Source organism: Pristis pectinata, chromosome 3 (genome assembly GCF_009764475.1).
Source record: "Pristis pectinata isolate sPriPec2 chromosome 3, sPriPec2.1.pri, whole genome shotgun sequence".
NCBI lineage: Eukaryota > Metazoa > Chordata > Chondrichthyes > Rhinopristiformes > Pristidae > Pristis > Pristis pectinata.
In genome coordinates, this window is record NC_067407.1 from 25,336,739 (window position 1) to 25,364,675 (window position 27,937).

Genomic DNA, 27,937 nt, shown 5'->3' on the forward strand with positions numbered 1-27,937 from the left:
TTAGTAGTAGATGGGGGAAGAAACACAGGCAATGGTAGGCGAAACCCGGAGAGAGGGAGGCCCCGGGGAGGAAGGGGGTGGGAGGAGCAGAGAGTGGTGTAGGGCACAGGCGGGGGTGTCTGGGTGGGCAGTGGAGGGGGAGCTGGAGGACCGTGCAGAGGCGGGAACCTCTGACTACAGGCGGGATGGGAAGGGGGGACTGGACGGCCGTGCAGCAGTGGGAAATTTGGTTGGTGAGAGGAAAGGGGTGAGAGGGGTTGGTACCAACATGTTAGTCCCGCAACCCAGGACTGCCTGCTTCTATCTCCTCCCCAAAATGCAGAAGATGGACTGTCCCAGCAGACCTATTGTCTCTGCATGCTCTTGCCCCACAGAGCTCGTATCCTCGTACCTGGACACTATCCTATCCTCCCTGGTCCAATCCCTTCCCACCTACGTCCGTGACACATCACAAGCGCTCCAACTATTCCATAGCTATAAGTTCTCTGGCATGCACAACCTCATCTTCACCATGGACATCCAGTCCCTACATACCTCCATTCCCCATCATGACGGCCTCACCGACCTCTGCTTCTTTCTTGACCAGAGACAGAACCAGTCCCCTTCCACTAACACTCTCCTCCGCCTGGCTGAACTTGTCCTCAGCCTTAACAACTTCACTTTTGATTCCTCTCACTTTCTACAGACCAAGGACATAGATATGGGCACTCGGATGGGCCCCAGCTATACCTGCCTCTTCGTTGACTAAGTTGAACTGTTCCAAGCCTACACTGGCCCCATTCCTCAACTTTCGCCGCTATATCAACGACTGCATTGGTGCCACCTCTTGCACCCATGCGGAACTCGAAAGTTTCATAAATTTCGCCAGATTTTCACCCTGCTCTCCAATTCACTCAGACTATCTCTGACACCTCTCTCTCCTTCCTCGATCTTTCCTTCTCCATCTCAGGAGATTCCTTATCGACCGACATTTTCTACAGACCCACTGACGCCCACAGCTGTCTCAATTACAGCTCCTCCCACCCTTGTCCCTTGCAAGGATGCTGTCCCTTTTTCTCAATTTCTCTGTGTCCGCCACACCTGCTCCCATGATGAGACTTTCCACCCTAGGACATCTGAGATGTCCAACTTCTTTTCTAACTGTGGCTTCCCCCCTACTGTGGTTGAGAGAACTCGCACCCACTTCTCTGCTGTTTCCATCACCTCTGCTCTCACCCCCACCCCTCCCAGACCCAACAGGGATAGGGTCCCCCTTGTCCTCACATTTCATCCTACCAGCCTACATATCCAACACATCATTCTCCACCACTTCCACCATCTCCAATGGAACCCCACACCACGTATATCTTCCCCTTCTCACCCTTCTCTGCCTTTTGCAGGGACTGCTCTCTCCGCCACTCCCTAGTTCACTCCCTCCCCCCACCCCCACCCATCCCACTCCCACCCTGGGAACTTTCCACTGCCCCCCCCCGCCATAGGTGCAACACCTGCCCCTACACCACCTCCATCACCTCCATCCAGGGACCCAAACAGGCCTTTCAGGTGAGACAGAGATTCACCTGCACCTCCCTTAATGACATCTACTGCATTCGGTGCTCCAAGTGTGGCCTCCTTTACACTAGCGAGACCAAATGCAGACTAGATGACTTTCGCAGAACACCCATGCTCCATCCGTAACCGCGATCTGCATCTCCCCATTGCCAGTCACTTCAACTCCCCCTCCCACTCCAACACAGATATGTCAGTCTGCGGCCTCCTCCACTGCCAGGAGAATTCCAAGCACAAACTGGAGGAAAAGCACCTCATTTTCCGTCTTGGAACCTTGCAGCCTAACGGCATGAACATTCAATTCTCCCAGTTGAAGTAATCCCCACACCCCTTCCCCAACCATGCTGCTTCTTTTCTTGCCTTTCCTAGCCTCTCTCTCTTTTTTTCTACCTTTTTTTTCTCTGTCATTACCTTTGACCCATCCCCCAGTGGATCTGCTCTCCCCTCCTCCCCCGCACCTGCCTATCACTATCTTTTACCTGCATCTACCTTTCACCACCTTGTGCCCACCCCACCTCCCCTCTTTTGTCCACCTATCACTGCTCTGCTTTTCCCTCCTATATATTGGGCTTCCCCTTTTCCTATCTTCAGTCCTGAAGAAGGGTCCTGACCCGAAACATTGACCGCCTGCTTTTCTCCACAGCTGCTGCCTGGCCTGCTGAGTTCCTCCAGCATCATCATGTTTTTCATCTAGATTCCAGCATCTGCAGTCCTTTGTTTCTCTTGCTTCTGGTCCAGTTCTGTGGGTTCTGAGGTGGCTGATGAGGCTAATTTGGGATCCACAGATGGGGCAGAAGATGCCTGATGGGAAAGACAGGTGGGTCAACAAACAATCTGCTGGAGGAACTCAGCAGGTCGAGCAGCATCTGTATGGGGGGAGAAATAGTCGATATTTTGGGTCACAGGTGGATAGATTGGGAAGTGTTGTGCCTTTTTTTACTATTTACATTGGATTTCTGTATGCTCATAACTCATGAATTTGAGGTCCTTGGTACCACCCTGGATGCTCTGATAAGGATCTCAAATGGTCCTTCTGCTGCCTGCAGATGTCCAAAATTAATTGGGATAATGTCATTTAGGTTTGAGTTGGAAGTCAGTTCACAGAGGAAACTGATGTTGAGCTGCCAATTCTAATTTTAATGGAAAGTTCTAGAGAAATAGATGACAGGAGAAGAATTAGATATGGCATACTCGCCATGGAACTCTGCTGCAGGTGCAGATGGAAATATTGACCTTCGTCTTGGTGTGCACTGTAATATTGGAAATTGGGTGTTTCTCCAACTGCATTTCTTTCTCTGATTGAAATAATGACTTGCACTATACGGTCCTTTTCATGACATCCAATAGAGTTTGCAGCCAAATACGTACTTTTAAAATTAAATCACTATTGAAATGTAGGAAGTGCAGCTGCCAATTGGTACACTCTAAGCTCCCACAAATATGACAATCATAAGGTCATCTGCTCTACTAATGCTGGTGCATTATAATTATTGCCCAGACTTGGATACGATGCCATGGAATGTTTTCCGTGCACCTTAGGGAAGCAGATGGAACCTTTATGTAATATCCCGAAGCCAGTCTTGCACTCCTTCAGAACCGCACTGGAATGCCAATCTGGACATTCTTGTGCTCAAATTAGTGTAGATTTCAAGCCAACAAACCTCTGATTCAAGTTCTGTGGAATTTCTTTTTTGAAAGAAATGAAAAAAATCAAAAAGGCAACTGCACTCCACACAGATGCCTGCAGCTAATCTTGTGATTCATCAGTAATTCAAATTTATTGATCCATTTGATTAGTGTTGAATTTTTTTTTGCTGTTGACAACCAAGGAGAGAGCACGAAACATCAAAAACAGCAGTGCCATCCTGATCTGTAGTTATAGTATTTCTACTCCATTAAAATTCTCTTTTTTTAAATTCAAAATGTCAACTAGTTAAAAATAATTTCTTTTGTTGAATGTATTAAACTGCAGTTCACAGTGTTAAGAAAACATCTAGCTGGCTCAATACTTTATTAAGTAATCAATTCAATATAGAATTACTTTGTTCTTGAGAAGTCCAGGACCTGCTGCCGCCCTTCAGTGAATTAAGAGTTGAGGGCAGTAAGGGTTGGGTTGTGGTGCGGGTGGGTGGTTGTGGAAACCCTCTCTCTCTCTCTCTCTCTCTCTCTCTCTCTCTATCTCATTCTCTCTCTCTCTCTATCTCATTCTCTCTCTCTCTCTCTCTCTCTATCTATCTATCTCATTCTCTCTCTCTCTCTCTCTCTATCTCACTCTCTCTCTCTCTCTCTCTCTCTCTCTCTCTCTCTCTCTCTCTCTCTCTCTGTGTCACTGAAACCTCTGTTAAATTGTATGCCTGAGATTTTGAATGTGGTTTTCCAGGCAAAGTATACACAACATCCTGTCCTGCTTTATAAACAGATCAGTTTAATTTATTTGTGTGGTATCAACAAAGCACAAAGTTCATCATAATGAAGTCATCATACCCAGAATACAATAAAAGAAATAAAAGTAAAGCTTGGTCACAGTGCAAAATTGACAGTGCTTAAATAAAACATCCAAGCAAAACAGAACCAGATATGTAGAGGATTTTAAATGTGTGTAAAGAAATTTGAAATTTACATATAATTAGGTTTGTATTCAAAAAATTACTAAACTGGATTTCTGACACCGTACCTTAGATGGCAGAAGGAAAGAAACTCGAATCAGTAAGTATTTATAGCATCATTATTGTTGTAGTTGTGAAGAGGATGATCAATATTATTAATGTCGTGCAATAGCATGCAAAGCAGGTCTACTGGAATGATCTTAAGTAAATGTGACCATACACAATGACCTAACTGAATTTCAAAGTAGCTTCCTTAAAATTTATTGACAGCATCTAGGCATTCCTGACAAGGCCAGAATTTATTGCCCATTCCTAATTTCACCTGAGAAGCTGTGAGCCAACTTCTTGTACCACTATGATCTTTCCAGTGAAGTATTCCTATAGTATTAATTGAGTAGGACTTTTCAAGGTTTCCACCCAGTGACAATGATGAATAGCAATATATTTTCTTGTCAGGATAGTGTGTGATTTGGTAGTGTTTTCCCAACCACCTAGCCCCTGTCCTGCTTAGAGATAGAAGTCAAGGTTTATTGTCATCAGAACAGCCCAGACCAGTAACTGCAGTGCATTTTATAGATGGTACACAGTGCAGACATGATCCACCATTGGTGGGAGAATGAATGTTCAGGGTAGGGGAATGGGCACCAGCCAAGTGGGCTGTGTTGTCCAAGGTGGTGTTGTACTACTTGAGTGTTGCTGGTACTGCATTCATCCAGGCAAGTAGAGTATTCCATCATGCTCCGGACTTGTGGTAGATAGGTTTTGTGGTTTAGGAGATGAGCCACTTGCTCCAGGATACCCAGCCTCTGCACCACCACCTTACCCTAATCATTTCATTAATGACAATGATTGCTGCAAAGTATTGTAAAATGTGGAGTTTAGTTTATTTTTAAATATATCAATTCCATTGAATGTTAATTCAAATCAAGCTGTGTAAATATTTTTAATGGTTCTTGGCAAGTTGACAAGGTAAATGGTAATTTGTTTAAAAAGTTAAAGCTGAACTCTGGAATGACTCAGTTTTGCTTGTTGATATCCAATAGCTCAAGTAGCATTAGCAAGGAGAGAAGTTGTATTAGGTGGATGACCTTTCATCATAATTGGAAAAGGTCACCAGAGGTTTTCTACATTTATTATGGCACAACAGGAGGGCATTCAAGCCACTGGGTTCATACCAGTTCCATCAGTCCCTTTGCACTTCATTATCAGCACCCATGAAAAGCAAGTATTCCATCAACTGCAGTGGAAGAACTGTGACAGGTGTGTCATATGAGTAACTATTCATCTGTTTAACATCTCTCATAGATGCAGCTGTTTTACATTAGGTGACAGCTCCTGAACCAGCGAGGTGTATATGATGTAATGTGTGTATGATTAGATCTAATCTGTTCTTCAGATTATAAATAAGGGGACCAAGAATAAGCCTTATGCCTCTTGAGAATTGTCCAGGACTATGTAAAAATTAAATGTAATTACTCCATGGATTCTGTCAAATGTTTTGCTTTCAAATGTAATATCCAATTTTGTGAAACTGATTGCACTTTGTTATTTCACATCTCAAACTGATTAATCTGGGAATTTGATCTTTCACCAGACACCTTGTTCTGGTACAACAGAATGTCCCTTAGACAATGACAGGTGAATTCTCGTAATTCCCATTATGTTAACGTTTAAGTGATGACTTACAGAGAAAAACTTCTTCAGCTTCTCTTTCTGGTGTTCTATGAGGATCCATGATTTATTATGATGTGATAAATGTGCTACAGGTGAGAAGGAAAGGCATCCCTATTAATAAGTGTACTAATGTCTAAATTTGTATGTTTATAATCTCAGCCTCACAGTAAAGAGAAGTCACTAACACTGACAGAATAATCAAGATTCATAAAGAATTAAACAAACCAGGAAAATCTATAAGTAATAATGAAGTTGCCCGATAATTTTCTGTGTGCAAAATGTACTAAATCAATGCAAATAGTCACTGTTGTAAAGTACATAAGAGGAAAATTAAGTGTGATAAGGAAAATCCAGGGCTCATATCCTTGTAACAAGGCTTCCTTTAGTTGAATAAGTATACGGAAAAGAGGAACAGGAAGAGATTCAGCAAAGCTTTGATTTTAAAATTTGCTTCCTTGTTTTCAATACCCTTTAAACTTCCCTTTCTTGGTTTTGCCACCTCTTTGAGGTTATAACTCTCAAATATTAACCGAGCAATAGAAGTGTGCGTTGTTGTTATAATGCAGTTGGAATTTATTACTATTGTAATTGGGAGTATTCATTGCTTAAACATGTGTGTGATTTCACCATCACTTTTGGGTGAGATTACTTAATCTATCTTTAAATTCCCCATAAGATTAAATAGAAATTAAAATTAAGAAACTGGATTGTTTAGCACCCAGTGATGTGAATCTGCTGTGGATCCTGCTTGTTATCATTTCCTGTTGAGATGGCACCTATTGCAAAACTGAACTAGGCACTTCTGTGCACAAGTTGCATTAGCTAACTTGACATTATTCCACACAACACCCAATTCTTTTCTTACCAACCTAAATTGGAGTTAAAAGATACAATCTATGCCCCAGTGGGTCAACCTCAGTACGGACAGCAGCAATTGCAATACTTCAGAGCTACATCACTATTTAAATTGACACTCATCTTTTACATCAGGATCCAAACAGAATGCCTTCAGAACTCTCTGCAGCTTGCTCAAACACCTTCCAAAGTCCAGAAAGTGTGCAAGCTAACAAGGAGTACTTTCTCCAGCATTTGCATGCTGACATGCTTATTCAGATTGAAGGTCATTCATCAGAATGGGAAAGAGAGAAAACAAGTTGGTTTTAAGTTACTTTTAATTTTAAAGGGTCGTTGACCATCATAATTGGGAAAGAGAAAGCAAGCGCTGCCTGACCTGTTAAATGTTTCCAGCATTTCGTGTTTTTATTTCAAAACGAGATTTGGTTGTCAGTATCATTCCAGGGGTGCCCTGCAGTACATGGGAAGCAGAGCAGAGACTCATAATGACCTATGCTACAAAACCTTGTCAATCACAGACAGCTGCCAGCACCAGAGAAAGAGCACCATATAGACATAGGGATATCAGGCAGTGCCTGAAGAGCAGCAGGAGCTGGAGGAAGCATGTAGTTAGTAGGGGGATGTCTCTGCTCAACATCTGCAACTTCATCTCTTTGCTGAGCAGAGGCGGCATGTATTGTCTGCATGATACGTAAGGGATTTCCAGATACAGAGACACTTCTTGTATTGATCCTGCAAATCATAATCCACAAAGCAGACCGAGTGAAATTATCTACACACCAATGGTACAACATAGTATACCAGTAATGGTCCTTGGTTTTCATTTGTGACCAATTTACACCTCCTCCAGATGTATCATCTGTGATTACAACACCTTACTGGCTGCCAGCACCGTGACCACTTGTGAGATTCAGTCTCTCTTTGTCCCCATCCTTTCATAGACATTTTCTTTGTTTTCTCTGCTCTTTCCCTGCAACTTAAAGTGCAGCAACCACAAAGTGAGAGCATCATACTGAACTGATGTAAATACTCTTATGTTATCTGTAGAACCAAATATAACTTGTATCTTGAGATGACAGTAATTTATTCTGAAAGCATATGACAGGTGAAATGCCCCATTTACTGCTGCAAGCAATTTCCTTGCCATGTTGGTGCTTACAAAAACTCAATGCTACCTTAGGAATGTCACTTCACTTAGAAACTGGAATGCTCTTGACAACAGCAAGATATGTAGACTGTTCTTTCCTTGAATGGAAGCTTGAAATAGGACACTCTTACTTAATTCACTTGTGGGCATCATTGCCCATTCCTAATTGTCCTTCAGATGTTCCTTGAACCTTCTTGAACTGTGCAGTCTGTCTAGTTTAATGTTTTTGGCTGGGAAATTCCAATATTTAGACCAGTGAAGTGTGACTTGGAAGGGAACTTGTCCTTCAGGTGTTAGCTTTGGGAGATAGCATCAAAAAAGCCTTGGTGATTTGCAGCACTGTATCTTGTAGGTAAAGCATGGTGCACTGGTGATAGAGAAAGGGTGGTGGATGGGGCACTAATGGAGCAGGTTATTCCATTTTGGATGGTGTTGAGCTTGTTGACGCTTCAATCATTCAAGGAAGTGAAAATGTTATATCAAACTTCAAATTGTGTATTGTAAACGATGGAAAGGAATATAAACCATTTCCATGATTTATTGTAGGGCATTGGTGATCTGGACTTTAGTCAAACAATGGACTTTTTAGAATCCAAATGAATGATGTAAATATTCTCATTGTTCACCTGTTGTCAGAGTTGGATGCAGAATTTTAGAAATACGAAAAAGGATTTGTTAAGCCACATTCTTAGAATAGTGTATTGGCAGAATCAATATCCTGTTCCGTGTTAGTTTGCCCCATCTATAAATCAATCATATAAATTTTTAGCAGATATAATTAAACACAATAATAGATGGATGTTTGTACACCTAAACAAACTGGGTAAATCATTCCAAACCAATCTCAGTCCATTTCTAATTAAAAGTGCTATGGTCAAGACTGCAATATTTTAGCCCACAATTAGTTAACTTCATCTCAATTCCATATCCTTATTATTAACCTCTTGTTTTCCACACATTTTTTGTTACGTATATTTGCTTTCCAGATCATGATTTAATAAAAAAGGCTGACTGAAGACTGCAAAAGAAAGTAAGTTGTCACCAACACAGTAAATGTCCCATTATGTATATGGTACAGCAAATACAAATTTACAGGAATACATTCAGCAGTCAAAAATGTGAATTATCAAAGAATGGGGCGGCACGGTAGCATAGCGGTTAGCGCGACGCTATTACAGCGCCAGCGATTGGGGTTCGATTCCCATCGCTGTCTGTAAGGAGTTTGTACATTCTCCCGTGTCTGTGTGGGTTTCCTCCGGGTGCTCCGGTTTCCTCCCACATTGCAAAGACGTACGGGTAGGTTAATTTGGGTTTAAAATGGGCAGCGCGGACTCGTTGGGCCGGAAGGGCCTGCTACCACGCTGTAAATAAAAATGTTTTAAAAATTTTAAATGTCATTTTAAGAGAATACAGAAGGACAATATTTAAATAGTGGTAAAATGCCAGCTGCTCAGTTGAATTTTCTTGTCTCTCCAGCACAGCATAACCTGCACCCTGCCATCATAGATACACAATCTCTGGTGGAGTAAGTTCATACAGAAATATTCCTGATTTCTGCTTTAAGATAGAAGCAGAATCTGGTCCACTTCATAAATGGAAATGCTTATAGATTTCTCTATGACACAGAAGAAGGTCATTTTGTCCTATTGAATCTATGTTGCCTCTCAGAGCAATCCCATTCCCCACGAATTTTCCCTGTAACCTATTCTCCCTACATTTCCATCAACTACCATGCCCCCCCTCACTCCCCCAGCCTCCAGATTCTGCCACTCATCTATATACTAACGGCAATTGACAGTGGCTGCTTAACCAAACAACCTATGTGCCTTTGGAGTGTGGGAGGAAACCCAAGCACCCAGAGGAAACCCACGTGGTCACAGGGAGAGTGTGTAAATTCCACACAGACCACTGTGCCCTTAATGGAAGTCACTTCTCTTGGATTAATTTGGGACAAAATGTCGGATTAAAAATAATATCTAAATGGTTCATATTGGTCCACATTCTGGGAAAATGACATGGGTAAAATTCAGGTTTGGCAGGAACGCCCAACAGTAGCAGCACAGCTGTATGTAACATATCCCATGTGATTTTCCTTTCCAATGAAATCAACAGATCTGCTACTGCTTATTTTGTGCCTCCTGCTTTCTATCACCACTAACCATTGTACCTGTTCCCCCGCCTCCGCCCTAACATTCACTTCCCATCTCAAAATGAATTTCAACCCTTAAGTATTTAAACCAGACAGCCTTCTCAAATAATGAATAAAAGGTTACACAGCTTTGATGTACTGTCTCACGCACACATATCGAGGCTTACAGAAGACAACCAGAGGTGGAATATTACTGCATGAACCTTCTCCTGTTTCAACTTCTTACATCTTTTATTGGACATCTGTAAGCCAAATGTGGAATCTAACTTGATTTACGGATCCTAAATTATTTAATAGGTAGAGTGCTGGTCATCCTTTTGAAGTGTTCTTTATTATTTTGAACACATTCTCTGATGTATCTGATTTTAACGAAATGTTAAGGTGATTTATGAACTTTTTTCTTGGTATCATTCAATTTTTTTCAACTCTTTATTGAGTTACGTGTTAAGCCAAGAAATATTAAGGAAGCATACTGCTACTGCTAGAGCTTTATTCTGTCATTTTGTATGAAGTTGATGCCTATGATCTGCATATTATTTTGTCATAAAATTTGAGTCAAATTATTATACCTCAAATCATAACTGGCAAACAGAATAATTTACTTGAGTTAGTGCCAGGAACTCCTGCCTTTCTGAAAATTCTCTAACATTGTGGTGCCACCTCTGAAATTAAATTCTTTTCATTTATTTTTGAGAAAAATAGGAGTTTGAATCTACTGCTAGGGAATTTATCAGCTTCAGCATGGTGGTTCACATGAAACTTTCGTTGGTCAATGTTGTGCTCGAAGTGTAATAATCAGGACCTTTTGTTATGAATGTCAGCTGATTTTAAGAGATGGCAAATTAATCAATATTGAAACTTCCTTATAAATGTATCAGTTTGACCAACAAAGTTAGTTTGATATAACCTTTCTGTAAGAAAAGTAGCACCATCACTGGAATGCCACATTTGGAAGCATTTAGCTCTTCAAAGCAAGATGGAGGATGATCACTTTGTAGATTTCTGCTCAAAGACATCTTAAAACATGACTCAGCAAGAATGCACACAATATGACAAGGAATGCTCTATCAAAAGAATGAACAAACTATTGGTGACAACATAATACAACATAGTACCAAAGATCCCTTTGAGCAGGTTATAAAAAGATTAGTTTTGCTTGGAACATGAACTTGACTTTGAGAAATAGTACATGGTTCACTATAGGAGAAAGAGACTGTATGTGAGGCTTGAAGGAGATGGATTTTAGTTTCATCTGCTGCAATGGAGTGCTAATGGTCTTGTGGATATGATTTATTGAGAGAGCACACAGCAGACATGCACCTGAGTTACCAGTACAGCAGATTTGATTTTCTTCTGTTATGTATTACACCATTCATCTACTTGTTCAAGGATGGAGCTGATAAAGCCACTGCAGCAGCTGGACTTTGAATTGGGTAATTTGCCACAAGAGTGGAAGTAATGGAAAATTATTTTTTCTCTGTATAAGGTTGCCAACAATTACAAAAGGAAATCAAAACTGAGATGCTGTTATATCTGGTTGGTCACCAAGCTAGGAGGTTGTACCAAACAAGATTAGGTTTTAAAAATCTTTGAGGATTACTGCACATCGCCACACAATGAGATGGTGGACAAATTCAAGTTTTTCAGGCGATATCAAGTGAATGAGGAGATATTCTACATAGACTTTTCTGAACTGAAGTTGCTGGCTGTAATTGAGAGACTCATTGATCTGTGAAAGAATTGTATGCAAAAGTTGATATGCAAAAGGGAATACCTATTGAGAACAGCAGACTCAGACTGGCAAAGTCTGACAAATCCATGTTGGGTCTCAGACCTGTCCAACACAGGAGCTGAAGAGCTTGAAAGCAGACAATACAGTTCTATTCATACCATCAAACCCAAGCACAGGAGAAAAGAAGAGCAATGGTGTGAAATATGCAACAATTGTGCAGACAGAGAAACGTCCAGCTTATAGAAAAGAACGAGATGAATCATCTTTCATCCAGTGCTGCTGGAGAGGGTGGCATCAAGCAGAAGAACACCATTAAAGGGAAAAGGCTAATTCACAATTTGTAGAGGCTAACGGCAACTCCTATGGGACAAACAATGGAGATCAAAGTCATGACATTGAATCCAGGCAGACATAAAATAAAACAAGTGAACAGAGTAGAGGAGGCCGAGTAACCAACACAGATCTTTGTAAGTAGAAAGCAGAGTGTTACACTTCCAGGCAGACAGTGTTGTCGCATGCAATAACATTCCCAAAAGAATTTGCAAGGAAGTTTGAAACGGCAAATCAAGTGCTAACAATGTACAACCATATAACTGTTGTTTCTCTGGGAAAATGCAAACTGAAAATGAAAAATAGAAATGATAGAAAAAAGTATAAAACACAGTTTATTGTTCTGGAGGTGAACTGTGCGCCAATTTTCTACAGCTGTGCAGCCCTGCAAATGGAGTTGATAACAGTACATATGGAGAACCTACTGAGTACAGGCTTCTGCAGATGTCAGTTCTGTGCTCAACAAGAAGCAGCTGGGAGATGATTTTGCAGATGTGTTTGAAATAATTGGAAAGCTAGAGAGAAAATATAACCGGGAGTTACAAAAGTGCTTTCAGGCAGCTGTATATCCTCCAAGATGTGTTCCAAAAACTGTCAAAGAGAAAATGAAAGCTGCGCTTGAAAGATTGACAGAGGCAGAGATCATCATGGCAGTTGACACACCTATTCCTAGGGTATCAAACTTGGTGTATGCGGACAAACTGGGGATCTGTTTGGATCCAAATAATATGAACAAAGCACTGAAGGGGAACCATTATCCAATGAATACCTTGTTACTGTATTCCTCTTTTGCAATATTTATTTATTTTTCTAACTTATAGTAATTTTTAAGTCTTGCACTGTACTGCTGCCACAAGACAAATTTCAAGACATATGTCAGTGCTAATAAATCTGATTCTGAAGACAATTGAAGATTTCCTGCTAGATCTGAGCAGATCAACAATCTTCAGTGTGCTGGTGCCTCGCAATGATTTTGGGATGTAGAGCTTGACAGTGGGAGTGCATTTCTAATGACAGCTAATACACCTCTGGGAGTTATCAGTGGTTGGGGAAGCCATCTGGGATCAACATCGCACCCAAAGATTTTCAACAAAGGCTGGATCAGGCTTATTGAAGGACTTGCTGGCATAAAAGCCATAACAGATCAAAGGATAGATGTTGGAGAAGCAGAGGTAGATGGTGACAGAGAGATGAGAGCCTTAATGTAGAGAGAAGCTGTTAAAATGAAACATATAGGAACTAAAGTTCAAACTGACAAAGGTTTCCTTCTAGGGTTATGTGGTTACTAATCCAGTAAATGGTGAAGTCTAAATGATGTTGTTGGATTCCAGTATTTCCTAGGATTTGCAAATTCCTGTCCCACTTGAGTGAACCGTACAAACCGCCGAGGCAGCTGACAAGGAATAACACTGAACAGTGCTGCTTCGATATCTATAAACAAGCAGTCCAATGAATCCTAGAGATGATTACTGCAGAGCGATGCAACTTTGATGACCAAGAAGAGCTGATATCGAAAACGGATAACTCAGAAGAGGATCTTGCAGCAAATATCACTAGTGCCAAAACAAGTTACAATCAACTTGAAAAGGAACTGTAGACAGTGAGATTTGGGCTTCAGAGGTTCCACTACTACACTGATCACAAACTTCTTGCAGTGATTATGATGAAGAGTCTCCACCAAGCCCCAGACTGCACTGACTGGTTCTGCACTAATGCAGAAATGGCGTACAGACTCTATGTAGTCTTGCTTTTCTCCCTGCAGGAAAGACAGATGACAGGCACATAGGATTGTCAAACAGTGAATATACTGAAGAATCTGCCTACCATAAAACTATTGATGAAGAAGTTATAGCAGGGCACATCACTTGCTGTAAACCTGCAGGATGTGTGAAGTCATTTTAAGAAGGTAGCCAGTGAAGCACAAAGAGCCATCAGTCTTGTCCCATGCTTTCCCGTCCAAGATGAGCTCAACACTTCTGAGGGAAAGTTTTTCAGAGCTGAAAGAGTGGTGGAACCAACATCTACCAGGAGAGAAATGCTAGAGGGCATAAACACATCACATACAGGAGAGACTGACAGAAGAAAGCTTGTGAATTATTGTACTGCCAGGAATGACTACAGTGAAAGATGTCACACTGAAATGTGGTCATAGAATCAGACACTTTAGCCCATCATGTCTGTATTGGCCATCAAGTACCTCTCTATACCAATCTCATCTCCCAGCATTAGATGCATTGCCTTCTATGACATGGCACTTTAAGTACTTCTTCCTAAATGCTACAGTTGTGAGAATACCTGCCCCACCATCCAATCAGGCATTAAATTCCAGCTTCTAGCCACCCACTGGGTGAAACAAAAACTTCCTCAAATCCCCTCTAAATCTTCTACCCCTTACCTTAATCCTGTGCCCTCTGCTAAGGGAAAAAATGTTTCTATCTACCCTATCCGTGCCACTCATAATTTGTATACCTCAATCTGGTCCCCCCTCAGCCTTTTCTGCTCCAGAGAAAACAAACCCAGCTTCTCCTGTCTCTCCTGGTAGCTGAAATTCTCCATCCTTGGCAATATTCTGGCATATTTCCTCTGCACCCTCTCCAGCGGTGTGTGTAGATTTATATAAGATAACAGAAGGAGGTTATGCTTGAACATGAGGTGCTGATCAGACCATTGGCAAAGGCAGCAGCAGATCTCTTAGTCGAAGACAAAAGCTTCTTGAAAATAGATTCAAACACATCTTCAGCATCATTACAAGCTCAGTTTAGTCGAATATTATAACCCGACAATATGCTGCAGAGGTGTTTGGAAAGTTTGGCTACACAAGAATTTGCTCTTCTACGCTATCTACGATTCAATGAAAGGAGAGAAAATTATTAAAACAGCAACATCACTTCTGAGTAGAGTAAAATAAGCACAATCAAATACACCAATGCCAGGGTTCACTTATAGTTCAGCCCAGAGACTGATGAATCATCAAACAAATCAAAACACAGCCTAATATTCAAACTGGAATAAGCAGGCAGTGAGACAGAGAGAAAGAAAAGGAAAAACAAATTTCTACTACAATAGGGGAGCTAAGGAAGTGTTGCTCTTTAAGATATTTATTTATTAGTCACATGTACATTGAAACACACAGTGGAATGCGTCTTTTGCGTTACTGAGATGTGGTAAGAATTCAACCACAACATGAACAAGAAAGATGGCGGAAAGACACAGTTTGGGACCTGGATCCAATACGATGAAGACCAAGGAATGTGTTATATACCATACCATTTTCTGAGGAAGACTGGGAGAGATACAGCTAAGGGAGCCAATAATAAGTTAATTGCAACTCCTGCTGTAGAACAAGAACACTATTGTTCAAATAGGCCAAAATGAATTGCAAGCAGTGACAACCAAATCTGGGGGAACTATACGCCAACAGAAACATATGGCAGACTTTGTGCCAGAGTAGATTAGTGCATGTGTTGTTGGATTGGAGCTGTTGTTGAGATTTTATGCAGAAAGCTCAGTAGTGGACACTAATACATAATAACTTATATGGGTTTATTGGAACATGAGGTATATGGTCTCTCTGCTGACTCAAAGTTGAAATTGGAATACTCTAAAATAAATGTGAATGATGATATGATGTACCATCTAGCAGTCATACAGCAATCATAAACTTCAAATTTTAAGGTCAAAGTGTGTTGTCAAGATGAAGGACAACCAAATATCAGGCTTGTAAGTATCTCTAAGACAGGCCAAGAACAGGCAGAATGTGACAAGGATTGCAAAAGGAAGAACAGGCTAATATATTGTATTTATATTATAAATACAACATATTCCAATCTTCCAAGTTTTCTGGTGCTGAAGACAGATTGTGTTCAGATAATATTATTCGACTTTATACAGTGGCGTGCAAAAGTTTGGGCACCCCTGGTCAAAATTTCTGTTATTGTGAATAGCTAAGTGAGTAAAAGATAGCCCCTTTGTACTCAACATGGGTACCAGAGTTCATGAAGAGCTTGAACATGCAAAGTATTTGCAAGGGATGCTTTTGAGTCAGTATGTCTCCAATAAACAAGCTATAAATTATAAGCAAGCCAGCCATTGGCTTACCTTCTTTATGAGTACCAGGATTTAAGGTTTCAAGTACACACTATATAGAGCAATCTTGGAAATACTTGTACAACTGGGTTATATAAGTTAATAGGTCAGTGGGAGTAGGTTTGGAGCCATTTCTAATACACAAGCTGGCCCCTGAAGGAAGCAGGTGAGTCTCTCAGAGGCAGTTTACAGAAATGTGCAGTTTAAAGAGGCAGAAGGAGTCTCTACTTTGTAAATTTCTAAATGGCAGAGAACAGACAGTAATGTAGAGGAGAATACAAGTGACCAGGATCATTTCAGGATGCCAATGCGTATTTGTGCATTTATTTAGCAGTTTCTGTTTAGCTGAGCATTGAACTTTTAGCATGAAAGACATCAATTCTTTGCCCGAAGGGTTTGGAATTTTAACAAGGAGGGCTAGATCTTGCATATAGTTAGGTGCATATTTTTAAGATTTCAAACTTGGATTTTCAGAGTAGGAAAATAGGATTTATAGTTGGTTTCATGCAGCTTTTCAATGGATGTACCATACACATCTAGCATTAATTCAAGAGGATGAAACTTTGTCAAGTGTGTTGCAAACATTTTACTGATAAATATATTTATTCCATGTGTTCTCCAGTGCTGTTGTTATAGCAACATGCTTCTGTGACCTTCTAACCTAGACTGTGAATCAAGGCAGCTATCATTCAATCTGCTATTTAAATTCATTTATGTGCATACTTTTAAAATAGCTCTGGGAAATGATAAGCCATCAGGTCAAGAGACTGCCATTTCATTGCAGCACATTACAAGAAACATTCCTTTCAAAATTACACCAATAAATGTGTTAACAACTTAAATTATCAGTAAAATAGTCTCTGTAGCCTTGGGCATGATCACACAGCAAATAAATAGCTTAATATTGTATTCAATTATATTCTCAGCTGTAATTCTGTCAGTATATTCTCTGCTTCTATTTGTAATGTGCATAAATATTGTTTTTGCCACTTTACATTCAGCTATTTATTTTGTTTGTTCTTACAAACAATTACAAAAATATTAATTCTGAAACTTATATATGGTTTGCTTACTTTATGGAAGTCCAAGTTACTGTTTTACTGTAACCAATTAGAAGAAGTAATCTATCATGCTGATTTCTGAATTTAAAATATATACTTGATAAAGTAATCATCATCCAGCATCAAAATAGTTTCTCAAAATTCTTACTTTTTATCTTCTCAGTGATCCTCCATGACTTTTCCATTTATACACCTTGCTATTCATTGTCTTCTTTCCATCTTCATGAAAACTACTCTACAAACGCAAGAGCTTTGACGTTAGCACTCTTGACAAAAACCTTTCTTTCTTTGCTGGTGACTGAGAGTAGATCGATGGATGGAAAAAGGCAGACTGAATTTGAGAAAAGGACATGCTCTGATGTGAACGTTGTCTTTGAACAGCTTGACTAAAGAGGGAGGAGGGGGGTGGGTACTAATTCTGAAGCACAACTTTTCAGCATTTCAGCTGGAATACCACCAGGGCTTAAGGCCGTTACTGATAGCATGGAGTTAATCTAATTGACTTCTGTGCTGGTTGGAGCCTCAGCTAAGATGGTTCACCAATTCAGAAACTCTAGATCAAGATACCTTCAAATACTTCAGCCTCATGGTGCAATCATGTAGAATTCTGCTTCTGTTGGGAATAGAGTCTCCTCAAATTATGTGATTTGGTTTTAAATGATCCCTTTGTTGTGGAATCACTTGGTTCCATAATGTTCTGTAGAAGAAACCATGCCATGAATAAATCACAAAATGTCCATGAGCATCAGTACGCTGCCTTTATTATAAGAATACCAATATAATTCAGTGTTTGCAAAAATAGAAATAAATTCTTAATGAATGCAACATTAATATTTTCAAAGAAACAATCTGTCCTAAATTGAAAGTGAACACTAAGTACCTAGGAAGATTATAAGAGGTCATTCCAATAAATGAAAAACTAGCTTTATAAATGAAAAAACTAAGCTCTGCATCTGGTTAGTCCATTGACTGTGCCAAAACATAGATTGAGTTAGTTTTGACTTGTTTTAAACTAATCAAGCATTTTATTACTCTGGAACATTGATGCAGAGTTGTTGGACAGTGATGATGTTTTAACATAGAGGTGATAATGCATGAACCTTTTCAAAAGATGAACAGCAGCTTGAAGGTGGGCAATCCAAAGGATGGGATCATTTCACTATTCTCTGGAACTAATTCACACACTTTTCTCTGGAATCACTAATGTATCAGTTGAGTTGAAGACACAGACAGTAGAACCAGTAGCTGAAATTTTGCAACAAACCATGACAGAAATTAAAAGAACTAAAACTTGCTTTCTACAGATACAGGTTTTGAATGGAAGAGACTTCAGTAAAAATGTCCCATACATATTACCATGTAAGAATGAACACAGAGCATGGTTAGAACTGTGATGTTCATAGTTAATAACCAAAATAGTAAACCCAAAAGCTTTACAACCCAAAATTCCATGGTGCATTTTAAACAAGTTACAAATATTTGTTTTTTTTAATTAACAGTATTTTAGCTTTCTTGTGAATTGTTGGAATATCACATGCAAATGCTGTGAAATTGAAATACCCTCGTGAAAATAGGAAAGATAATTTTAAGTAGGAGATTGAAAACTACTCTCTCCCCCATAATTTTAGATAGCATGGGATTCACTTTATCTGTTGTTGTTAGCTTCAGCACTGTTGAAACTAAGAACCATCAAGGTTTCCAGATCAATTGCAGATCCCAGTTTCAATTCCAGCAAGTAGTCTGATGGCATCAAGCAAAAAAACCTTTGTTGCTTCAAAAATCATTTATAAAACAGCAAAACAAAAACCCAGCTGAACAGGGAACCTAACAACAAACTAATGGCTGGCATGTTGTAAAACTATCTAAAATATGTACAACGATGTAGAAAACTAGAACCCACTAAACAAAATTACCAGCAAGGAGAAGTGAAACCAATGAGCATGTCTTGCAGACCCTTTGGCTGCCATCTTATTTAATGTATCTTCAGGATATAGTGTGGTTTTTAACATACTAGACAAACAACAAATTACATTCATTCAACCTATCTCTGTAGGTGCTTTCTCTTGTGTTTGAAATCTCTCCAAGTTTCTCTATGATAATCTACCTGTTGTGGTTACTTGATTCATGGAGATTTTGGCAACAATTACTGTAATCTGTAACTAACCCTGATCAAAGTTGTTTCACCAGAAAATAAACAATATCTTGCAGAATGTACTGTGCCACTATTTGTAAGAAAACTATGGATTGCAACTCCCATAATTTAAGCAAGGATGCTTTGTTCTGAGTCTCTAAACTTCACACTTTGGGGTAGGGTGCAGATGTGCAGATAGACAATGTTCCAAAACTTTTTACAATGGCTAATTGCCAGAAAGACTCACTACTGACACCACAAATTGAAATTTGCTGTTTGTGAGCCCTGAGCCCCTGTCAACCAGCAAAGAAAAAGAACCAATGACATTAATAAAACCAGTGAATCTCTCTTAAAGGTAGTTATTCCCACCACCCTCTCCCATGGGCTTTCCACAGTTGTGACTATATCAACCATTGAAAACTTGCAATAGACAGTGAATCAGAAGGCAAATAACCTCTGAAGGCTGATGTTTTGTTTGTTCTTTGTACAAAAGCAATAAAAGCATTTGTTTTTAAACAACTATCTGGAGAATTCTCACAGGATCTGCAAGGTAACTGACTGTATTAAGTGCTAAATCAATATTTGGCAATCCTGGAAAAATGCTTAATAGTCATGAGAAAACAACTCTATTACTCTCATTGGTCTCCATCCCAGATTCAATCCAATAACTGTCACAGCTTCCATTAACACCAGCTTTGCTCAAATTATTAAGGAATCAAGGGATATGGTGTTAGTGCAGGAAAATGGCAGTGAGGTAAAAGAGAAGCCATGATCTAATTGAATGATAGAGCAGACATGGGACCAAATGGCTTACACCTGTTTCTTACTTTCTTTTGTTCCAGCTTTGACCCCATTTTCTCACCAGGCAGAATTATTGCTGAAGATCATTCTACTTGAACCTACAAATATTTATTTGTTAATGAGGTGAAAATTCCTAAAGAATTCTTGTTGGTATTTATGGTACTAGTGAATTTCCCATTGCCAAGCTAATGTAGGATAATGAATAATCATAAACATACAACAGTTTGCTATTGTCATGCTTTTCAAGCTACCACCTTCTTCTAAGGAACATTCGATGTTGTATCCAATGCATTCCATTCAGAAGGTTTGTTCTTAATTCAGTAAAATTTTTTCTCATTCCTCCATCACCACCAGTGTGATGCACCATACATATATGTGCCATGTTGAAAAATAGCATTTAAAAAGTGTTAAGTCTAAGGAAACAGTATAATATGTGGAAGTGTTGTAATGAAGAAAGGTTATTGCTGTGCATAGCTATCTATTTCAAAGCTATACCATAATAGACTCACTGCATTTCTGACATCCAAGTAGCCTGCCCAGCGAATTGCATCGGAGAAGTGTTGTGAAAGTATCTGCTACAATCTCATGGCTACTGATTGCGATCATCATTTAGAGTGCAACGATGAACCTTCACACACTTGGCGACACGATTGCCTTCCCAGTATCCAGCATCCTGACCGTCATGGCAGTGGCAGTAGGTGCACTTGTCAACCCACACAGTGGTCCCTCCTGGGATCACTTTACTTTGGGTGAAGTCGCTGTAACAGTTTGGACCTTAAAAATTAAAGTGCAGAAAAAAATCATTATTTCATTTTGATCTATAAATTGGAGGTTGTTGTTCAAAACTATCAGGTCACAGCTAATTAAAAAAAATTATACCTAATCCACAAAACTAGAAAATGCTTGAAAGAAATAGAAGGCTCTGTCATTCTCTACGTTGAGACAGAACATAGAGGAGTACAGGACAGAAACAGGCCCTTCAGCCCACTGTGTCTGTGCTGACCATAATGCCAATCCAAACAAATGCCATCTGCCTGCACATGGTGTATATCCCTACATTCCCCGACTGTTCATATGCCTGTCTAAATACCTCTTAAACAGTGCTTTTGTATCTGCTTCCACCTCTTCTCCTGCCAACACATTCCAGCCACCAACCACTCTCTGTGTAAAAAAGCTTGCCTCATAAATTGCCTTTAAACATTCCCCCTCTATCCTTAAAGTTGTGCCCTCTAGTATTTGACATTTCCACCCTGGGAAAGAGACTCTGACTATTCAACCTATCTACACCTCTCATAATGTTATATACTTCTATCAGGTCACCCCTCAGCCTCCGACACTCCAGAGAAAACTATCCAAGTTTGTCCAATCTCTTCTTATAGCTTATACTTTCTAATCCAGGCAGCATCCTGCTGAACCTCTTCTGCACCCTCTCCAAAGCCTCCACATCCTTCCTAAAGTAGGGCAACCAGAATTGATTGCAATACTCTGGATGCAGCCTTGCATATGCTTCCTTTTATTTTTCTGACTAAATAAATTAATGGTTTGGGCTGGGCATTTCTTCCCCACTAATGAATGAAAGATGAGTATTTGAATAAAATGACAGTGGGAAGCAAGAGAAGATGAGTTGTTCCTCCAAGTCCACAGAGCTGGTGAAGCACTTGTAAGGTAAGGAATTATTTGGCAATTGTTAAGAATCAGTTCAGCCAGCCAATGCAGGAAAGTATTAAAGTTGAAGAAAGAGCAGAATTGCAGAGTACACTAGCGGGCTGTGTGTTTCCAGTTTCCTCCCTTTTTGAAACTCTCTTCCTTGCATTAGCCAATTATTGTCCTAATTTCAAAAAGGGAGGAACTGGAAACACACAGCCCAGTGGTTACTTTGCAATTAATGTAGACCCTTGTGAATGGCAGCAACAAAAAAACTGAACAACACTAAAGAGCATATCCACTGACACCTTCCCAAACCTCCGACTGTTGTTATGTTCTGAAAAGTGGGCTCCATCCCAGTTGCATATTTGATCTTTCTTCCCATTGATCAATTCAGATCACTCAAGAGAAAGGGCAAGGCCTGAGGCTGCTAGAGTCTACATTCAGGCCAGAAGAAAGATGTAACCACACAAAAAAGATAATGCTCCAGATACTTGTATAGAGCTTGGCTGAAACCCTAACAAATAATCTGCTGGAGGAATTCAGCAGGTTGAGCAACATCTGTGGGAGGAAAGGAATTGTCAATGTTTCCGGCTGCATCAAGATATTGCATCAGGACATTGCAATGTACCTCCTTGGCTGAAACAGTTCAAGATGGACATTCTGCATTTAATTTCCCCAAATTATGAGACATGAGAAGCAACTTCAGTAAGTTGCATTTTATGTAACTATTTGCAAAAAGAAATGTTTTTGGAAATTGGACAATGGTGTGGTATCAGGTCACAACTTTATATCACCTACATTTCATATAAAGACTACTAGACGTTGTTGTGATAGAAAATGAATCTTGAGGAACCCTCCCCTCTCCCTCTCTAAAATGGTTTAAGAACTGTAAGGTCTGGAAAAAAAAATCCTCACCTTATTAGAGCTGGATAAATATTAGTTTCACTGTGATATGCATTTATTTTAAATTCTTACCATCCTTGCACTCTGGGCAACACTTTCCTTTCTCATAGACTGGATTAACACATGCAGGTGGAGCACAATCAGCAACCAGACAGCGTGCTATCCCATCCATGTCACAGGTGCACTGTTCACATTCTGATGGCTGAAATTCAGGAGGAAAAATTGTTTACTGGCATGAAGGCTCTGCAAGAAATCCATCTTAAAATAAATTAAATTTCCAAAGGAACAGAGAAAAGTCGGGTATTCAACTCATTCTATTATTCAGTTGTCCACAGGAGATCAATAGGTCAACTCCATTCACCTGCATATGATTTTAAATCTTCTCCCAACAGAACCTTTTTCATTCTTTGGCTTGAAAGGTTTAATTGCATCCGCAGATTACTGGGAGGTTATTGTTTCAGACTTCCATATCACGCTGAATGGAAAAATGAGCTTTCTAATGTCAATCTACTCCAATAATAAAAATAGAATCCATACTCTGAAATTCCTTCACCACAAGAAATGGGTTTCTCAGTATCAAATTCCTTTCTCATTCAGAGTCTTTAAAGAGATTACTCAACCTACTCAAGTCAAAGGAATACAAACCAAGTTGATGTATTCTGTCTTCATAATTTAAACTTGAACAACACACAAAAAATGCTGGAGGAACTCAGCAGGTCAGGCAGCATCTAGGGATGGAAAGAACAGTTGACGTTTTGGGATGAGACCCTTCATCAGAACATTCAAGTGACCAGGACTGTGTTGCTCCAGATTTCTAGCATCTGCAGTCATCTTGTGTCGCCAATTTAAACTTGATTTGTTCTAGTCACTCCTGAAAAATCAATATATACTTCTGAGGTTCTCCCCCATCACACACACTCCAACCACCATCACACACACACACACACACACACACACACACACTCCAACCCCCATCACACAAACACACACACTCCAACCCCCATCACACACACTCCAACCCTCCGTCACACACACACACTCCAACTCCCCGTCACACACACACACACTCCAACCCCCATCACACACACTCCAACCCCATCACACACACACACTCTCACCCACATCACACAGACACAATCCCACCCACATCACACACACACACTCCCACCCACATCACACACACACTCCGACCCCCATCACACTCACACAATCCAACCCCCAGACACACACACTCCAACCGCCAGACACACACACTCCAACCCATCACACACACACACACTCCAACTCCCCATCACACACACACACACTCCGACCCACATCACACACACACACACACTCCGACCCCCATCACACACACACACTCCAACCACCATCACACACACACACTCTCCAACCCCCATCTCACACACACACTCCAACCACCATCACACACACACACTCCAACCCCCGTCACACACACACTCCAACTCCCATAACACACACACTCCAACTCCCCATCACACACACACACTCCCACCCACATCACACACACACTCCGACCCCCATCACACTCACACAATCCAACCCCCAGACACACACACTCCAACCGCCAGACACACACACTCCAACCCCATCACACACACACACACTCCAACTCCCATCACACACACACGCACTCCGACCCACATCACACACACACACACACTCCGACCCCCATCACACACACACACACTCCGACCCCCATCACACACACATACTCTCCAACCCCCATCTCTCACACACACTCTCCAACCCCCATCTCACACACACACTCCAACCACCATCACACACACACACTCCAACCACCATCACACACACACACTCCAACCCCGTCACACACACACACTCCAACCCCCGTCACACACACACTCCAACTCCCATAACACACTCTCCAACCCCATCTCACACACACACTCCAACCACCATCACACACACACACTCCAACCACCATCACACACACACACTCCAACCCCCGTCACACACACACTCCAACTCCCCATCACACACACTCACCAACTCCCCATCACACACAGACCGCCAACCCCATCACACACACACACTGCCAACCCCATCACACACTCCAACCCCCGTCACACACACACTCCAACTCCCCATCACACACACACTCCAACTCCCATAACACACTCTCCAACCCCCATCTCACACACACACTCCAACCACCATCACACACACACACTCCAACCACCATCACACACACACACTCCAACCCCCGTCACACACACACTCCAACTCCCCATCACACACACTCACCAACTCCCCATCACACACAGACCGCCAACCCCATCACACACACACACTGCCAACCCCATCACACACTCCAACCCCCATCACACTCACACTTACATCCAACCCCATCACACACACACACTCCAACCCCCATCACACACACACTCCAACCTCCCATCACACACTCTCCAACCCCCATCAGACACTCACTCTCCAACCCCCATCAGACACTCACCAACCCCATCACACACACACACTCCAACCCCCATCACACACACACTCCAACCTCCCATCACACACTCTCCAACCCCCATCAGACACTCACTCTCCAACCCCCATCAGACACTCACCAACCCTGTCACACACACACACCAACCCTGTCACACACACACACCAACCATGTCACACACACACTCAGAACCCCATCACACACACACACTCCCAACCCCATCACACACACACACTCCCAACCCCCACCAGACACTCACACTCCAACCGCCATCACACACACTCTCCAACCCCCATCACACACACACATTCCAACCCCGTCACGCACACACACTCCAACCCCCCATCACACACACACACTACAACCTCTCCTCACATGCACACACTCCAACCCCCATCACACACACTCTCCAACCCCCATCAGACACTCGCACTCTCCAATCCCCGTCACACACACACCCTCCAACCCCCGTCACACACACACACCAACCACCACACACACTCCCCAACCACATCACACACACACTCCCCAACCCCCATCACACACACACACACTCCAACCCCCATCACACACACACTCCAACCCTCCATCACACACACACACACTCTCCAACCCCCATCACACACACTCCAACCCCCATCACGTACACACACACTCCAACCCCCATCACATACACACACACTCCAACCCCCATCACACACACACACACTCCAACTCCCCATCACACACACACAAGCCAACCCCCGTCACACACACACTGCCAACCCCATCACACACTCCAACCCCCATCACACTCACACACATCCAACCCCCATCACACACACACTCTCCAACCCCCATCACACACACACACTCTCCGACCCCCATCAGACACACACACTCCCCGACCCCCGTCACACACACACACTCCAACCCTCTATCACACACACTCCAGCTCCCCATCACACACACAACCCCCATCACACACACACACACTCCCACCCCCATCACACACACACACAAATTCCAACCTCCATCACAAACAACACTCCAACCCCCCCATCACACACACACACTACCCAACTCCCATCACTCACACACACTCCAACCCCCATCACACACACACACACACACTCCAACCCCCGTCACGCACACACACTCCAACCCCCCATCACACACACACACTCCAACCCCCCATCACGCACATACTCTCCGACCCCCATCACACACATACACTCCGACCCCCATCACACACACACACTCCGACCCCCATCACACACACTCCAACCCCCGTCACGCACACACACTCCAACCCCCCATCACGCACACACACTCTCTGACCCCCATCACGCACACACTCTCCGACCCCCATCACGCACACACACTCTCCGACCCCCGTCACACACACACACTCCCCGACCCCTGTCACACACACACACTCCAACCCTCTATCACACACACTCCAGCTCCCCATCACACACACACACACAACCCCATCACACACACACACTCCCACCCCCATCACACACACACAAAATTCCAACCTCCATCACAAACAACACTCCAACCCCCCATCACACACACACTACCCAACCCCCATCACACACACACACACACACACACACTCCAACCCCCGTCACGCACACACACTCCAACCCCCCATCACGCACACACACTCCAACCCCCCATCACGCACACACACACTCCCAACCCCATCACACACACACACACACTCCAACCCCCATCACTCACACATACACACCCTCCAACCCCCATCACACACACACACCTCAACCCCCATCTGACACACTTCAACCACCCTGCACCCACTCCTTCTTATCACCCAATCACACACACACTTCTCCACCACCAATACTCTCTCCGGATGATGGGCCTTTTACCTGGAACTGCTGTCCGAGCTCATAGACGTGGCCCCGGTGTTCGCAGCCGATCCTTTCACAGCGGGGGCAGCAGTCGTTCGGGTAGTAGCTGACATGGATGCAAGGCGGCGGCAGGGCCGGGCAGTTGGCGCGGCCGCAAACGGCCCCCTCGGCCGTGCACTCACACTGCGTGCAGTGATCCGAGTCCAGGGAGTACCACTCGCCCACATAGTACACGCTGCCGTTAGCTTCGCAAGTGTTGGGCACCGAGAACGCCAGGCTCCCTTTCACCATCAGTGACAGCAGTAGGGAGAGGGGCAGCAGCCCGCCGGTCTGCGCTGACATGCTCCCTTCTGGCATCGTTGTTGCTGCGATCCGGATGTTCAATTTCTCTTTAATGATCTTCAACTGAAGACACTGTCAAACCGGGGACCGCGCTTACAGAGAGGAGTCTTTACCTCACGCTGAATGCCTTGTCGCCGTTTCCAGACCTTTGATGCAAACCGTTCTCCAAAACGTCGCTGAGATATTTTAAAAATCAGCATGTGCCGAATACTTTCACTGACGGTGTAAAAAAATAAACTTAGCTGAAAGAACTCGGGAGTTCTATTTTGCAAGGAGAGAGAAAGACAGACGCCGAAGAAATAAACGCAGGTCTGCAAACCCCTCCGATTCCAGCTGCAGATAAATGCAAACCCTGGATTTATTGGATGGGTTTAATTGCTTTTATCATCGAGGAAGATTTTCTGCAGACATATTTCTGAAAAATCCAGTTACCGGGCTTCAGATTTTGCAAATGGACTTTTTCTGACGCTGCAGCTTACTATAATTCTTCGGAGCCGTCTCCGATGCACGTGATCCAACCAAGAAGAAGGGGTGATCCGTCCCACACTGGTGTAAGTGGATCGCAGAGC

The 27,937-nt window shown here is 42.2% G+C and overlaps 1 protein-coding gene across 1 annotated transcript; it reads right to left on the reverse strand.

The window, feature by feature from the left end:
- Window positions 1-17,924: 17,924 nt before the first annotated feature.
- On the reverse strand, window positions 17,925-27,919 carry zgc:113531 (uncharacterized protein LOC541359 homolog). Its single transcript, XM_052012900.1, has 3 exons — window positions 27,045-27,919; window positions 22,743-22,872; window positions 17,925-20,894 (listed from the first exon to the last, which is right to left on the reverse strand). The coding sequence occupies exons 1-3, from the start codon at window positions 27,381-27,383 to the stop codon at window positions 20,710-20,712; spliced, it is 654 nt and encodes a 217-aa protein (XP_051868860.1). The 5' UTR covers window positions 27,384-27,919; the 3' UTR covers window positions 17,925-20,709.
- Between the last annotated feature and the right edge of the window lie 18 nt (window positions 27,920-27,937).

What these genes read in the sequence shown, in the direction of transcription:
- zgc:113531 (XM_052012900.1), bottom strand. Translation starts at nt 27,383, where the DNA reads ATGCCAGAAGGGAGCATGTCAGCGCAGACCGGCGGGCTGCTGCCCCTC. An exon ending in AGCTCGGACAGCAGTTCCAG is followed by an intron (nt 22,873 to 27,044) that starts GTAAAAGGCCCA and finishes CCTGAATTTCAG; the next exon opens with CCATCAGAATGTGAACAGTG. An exon ending in TTGCCCAGAGTGCAAGGATG is followed by an intron (nt 20,895 to 22,742) that starts GTAAGAATTTAA and finishes TTAATTTTTAAG; the next exon opens with GTCCAAACTGTTACAGCGAC.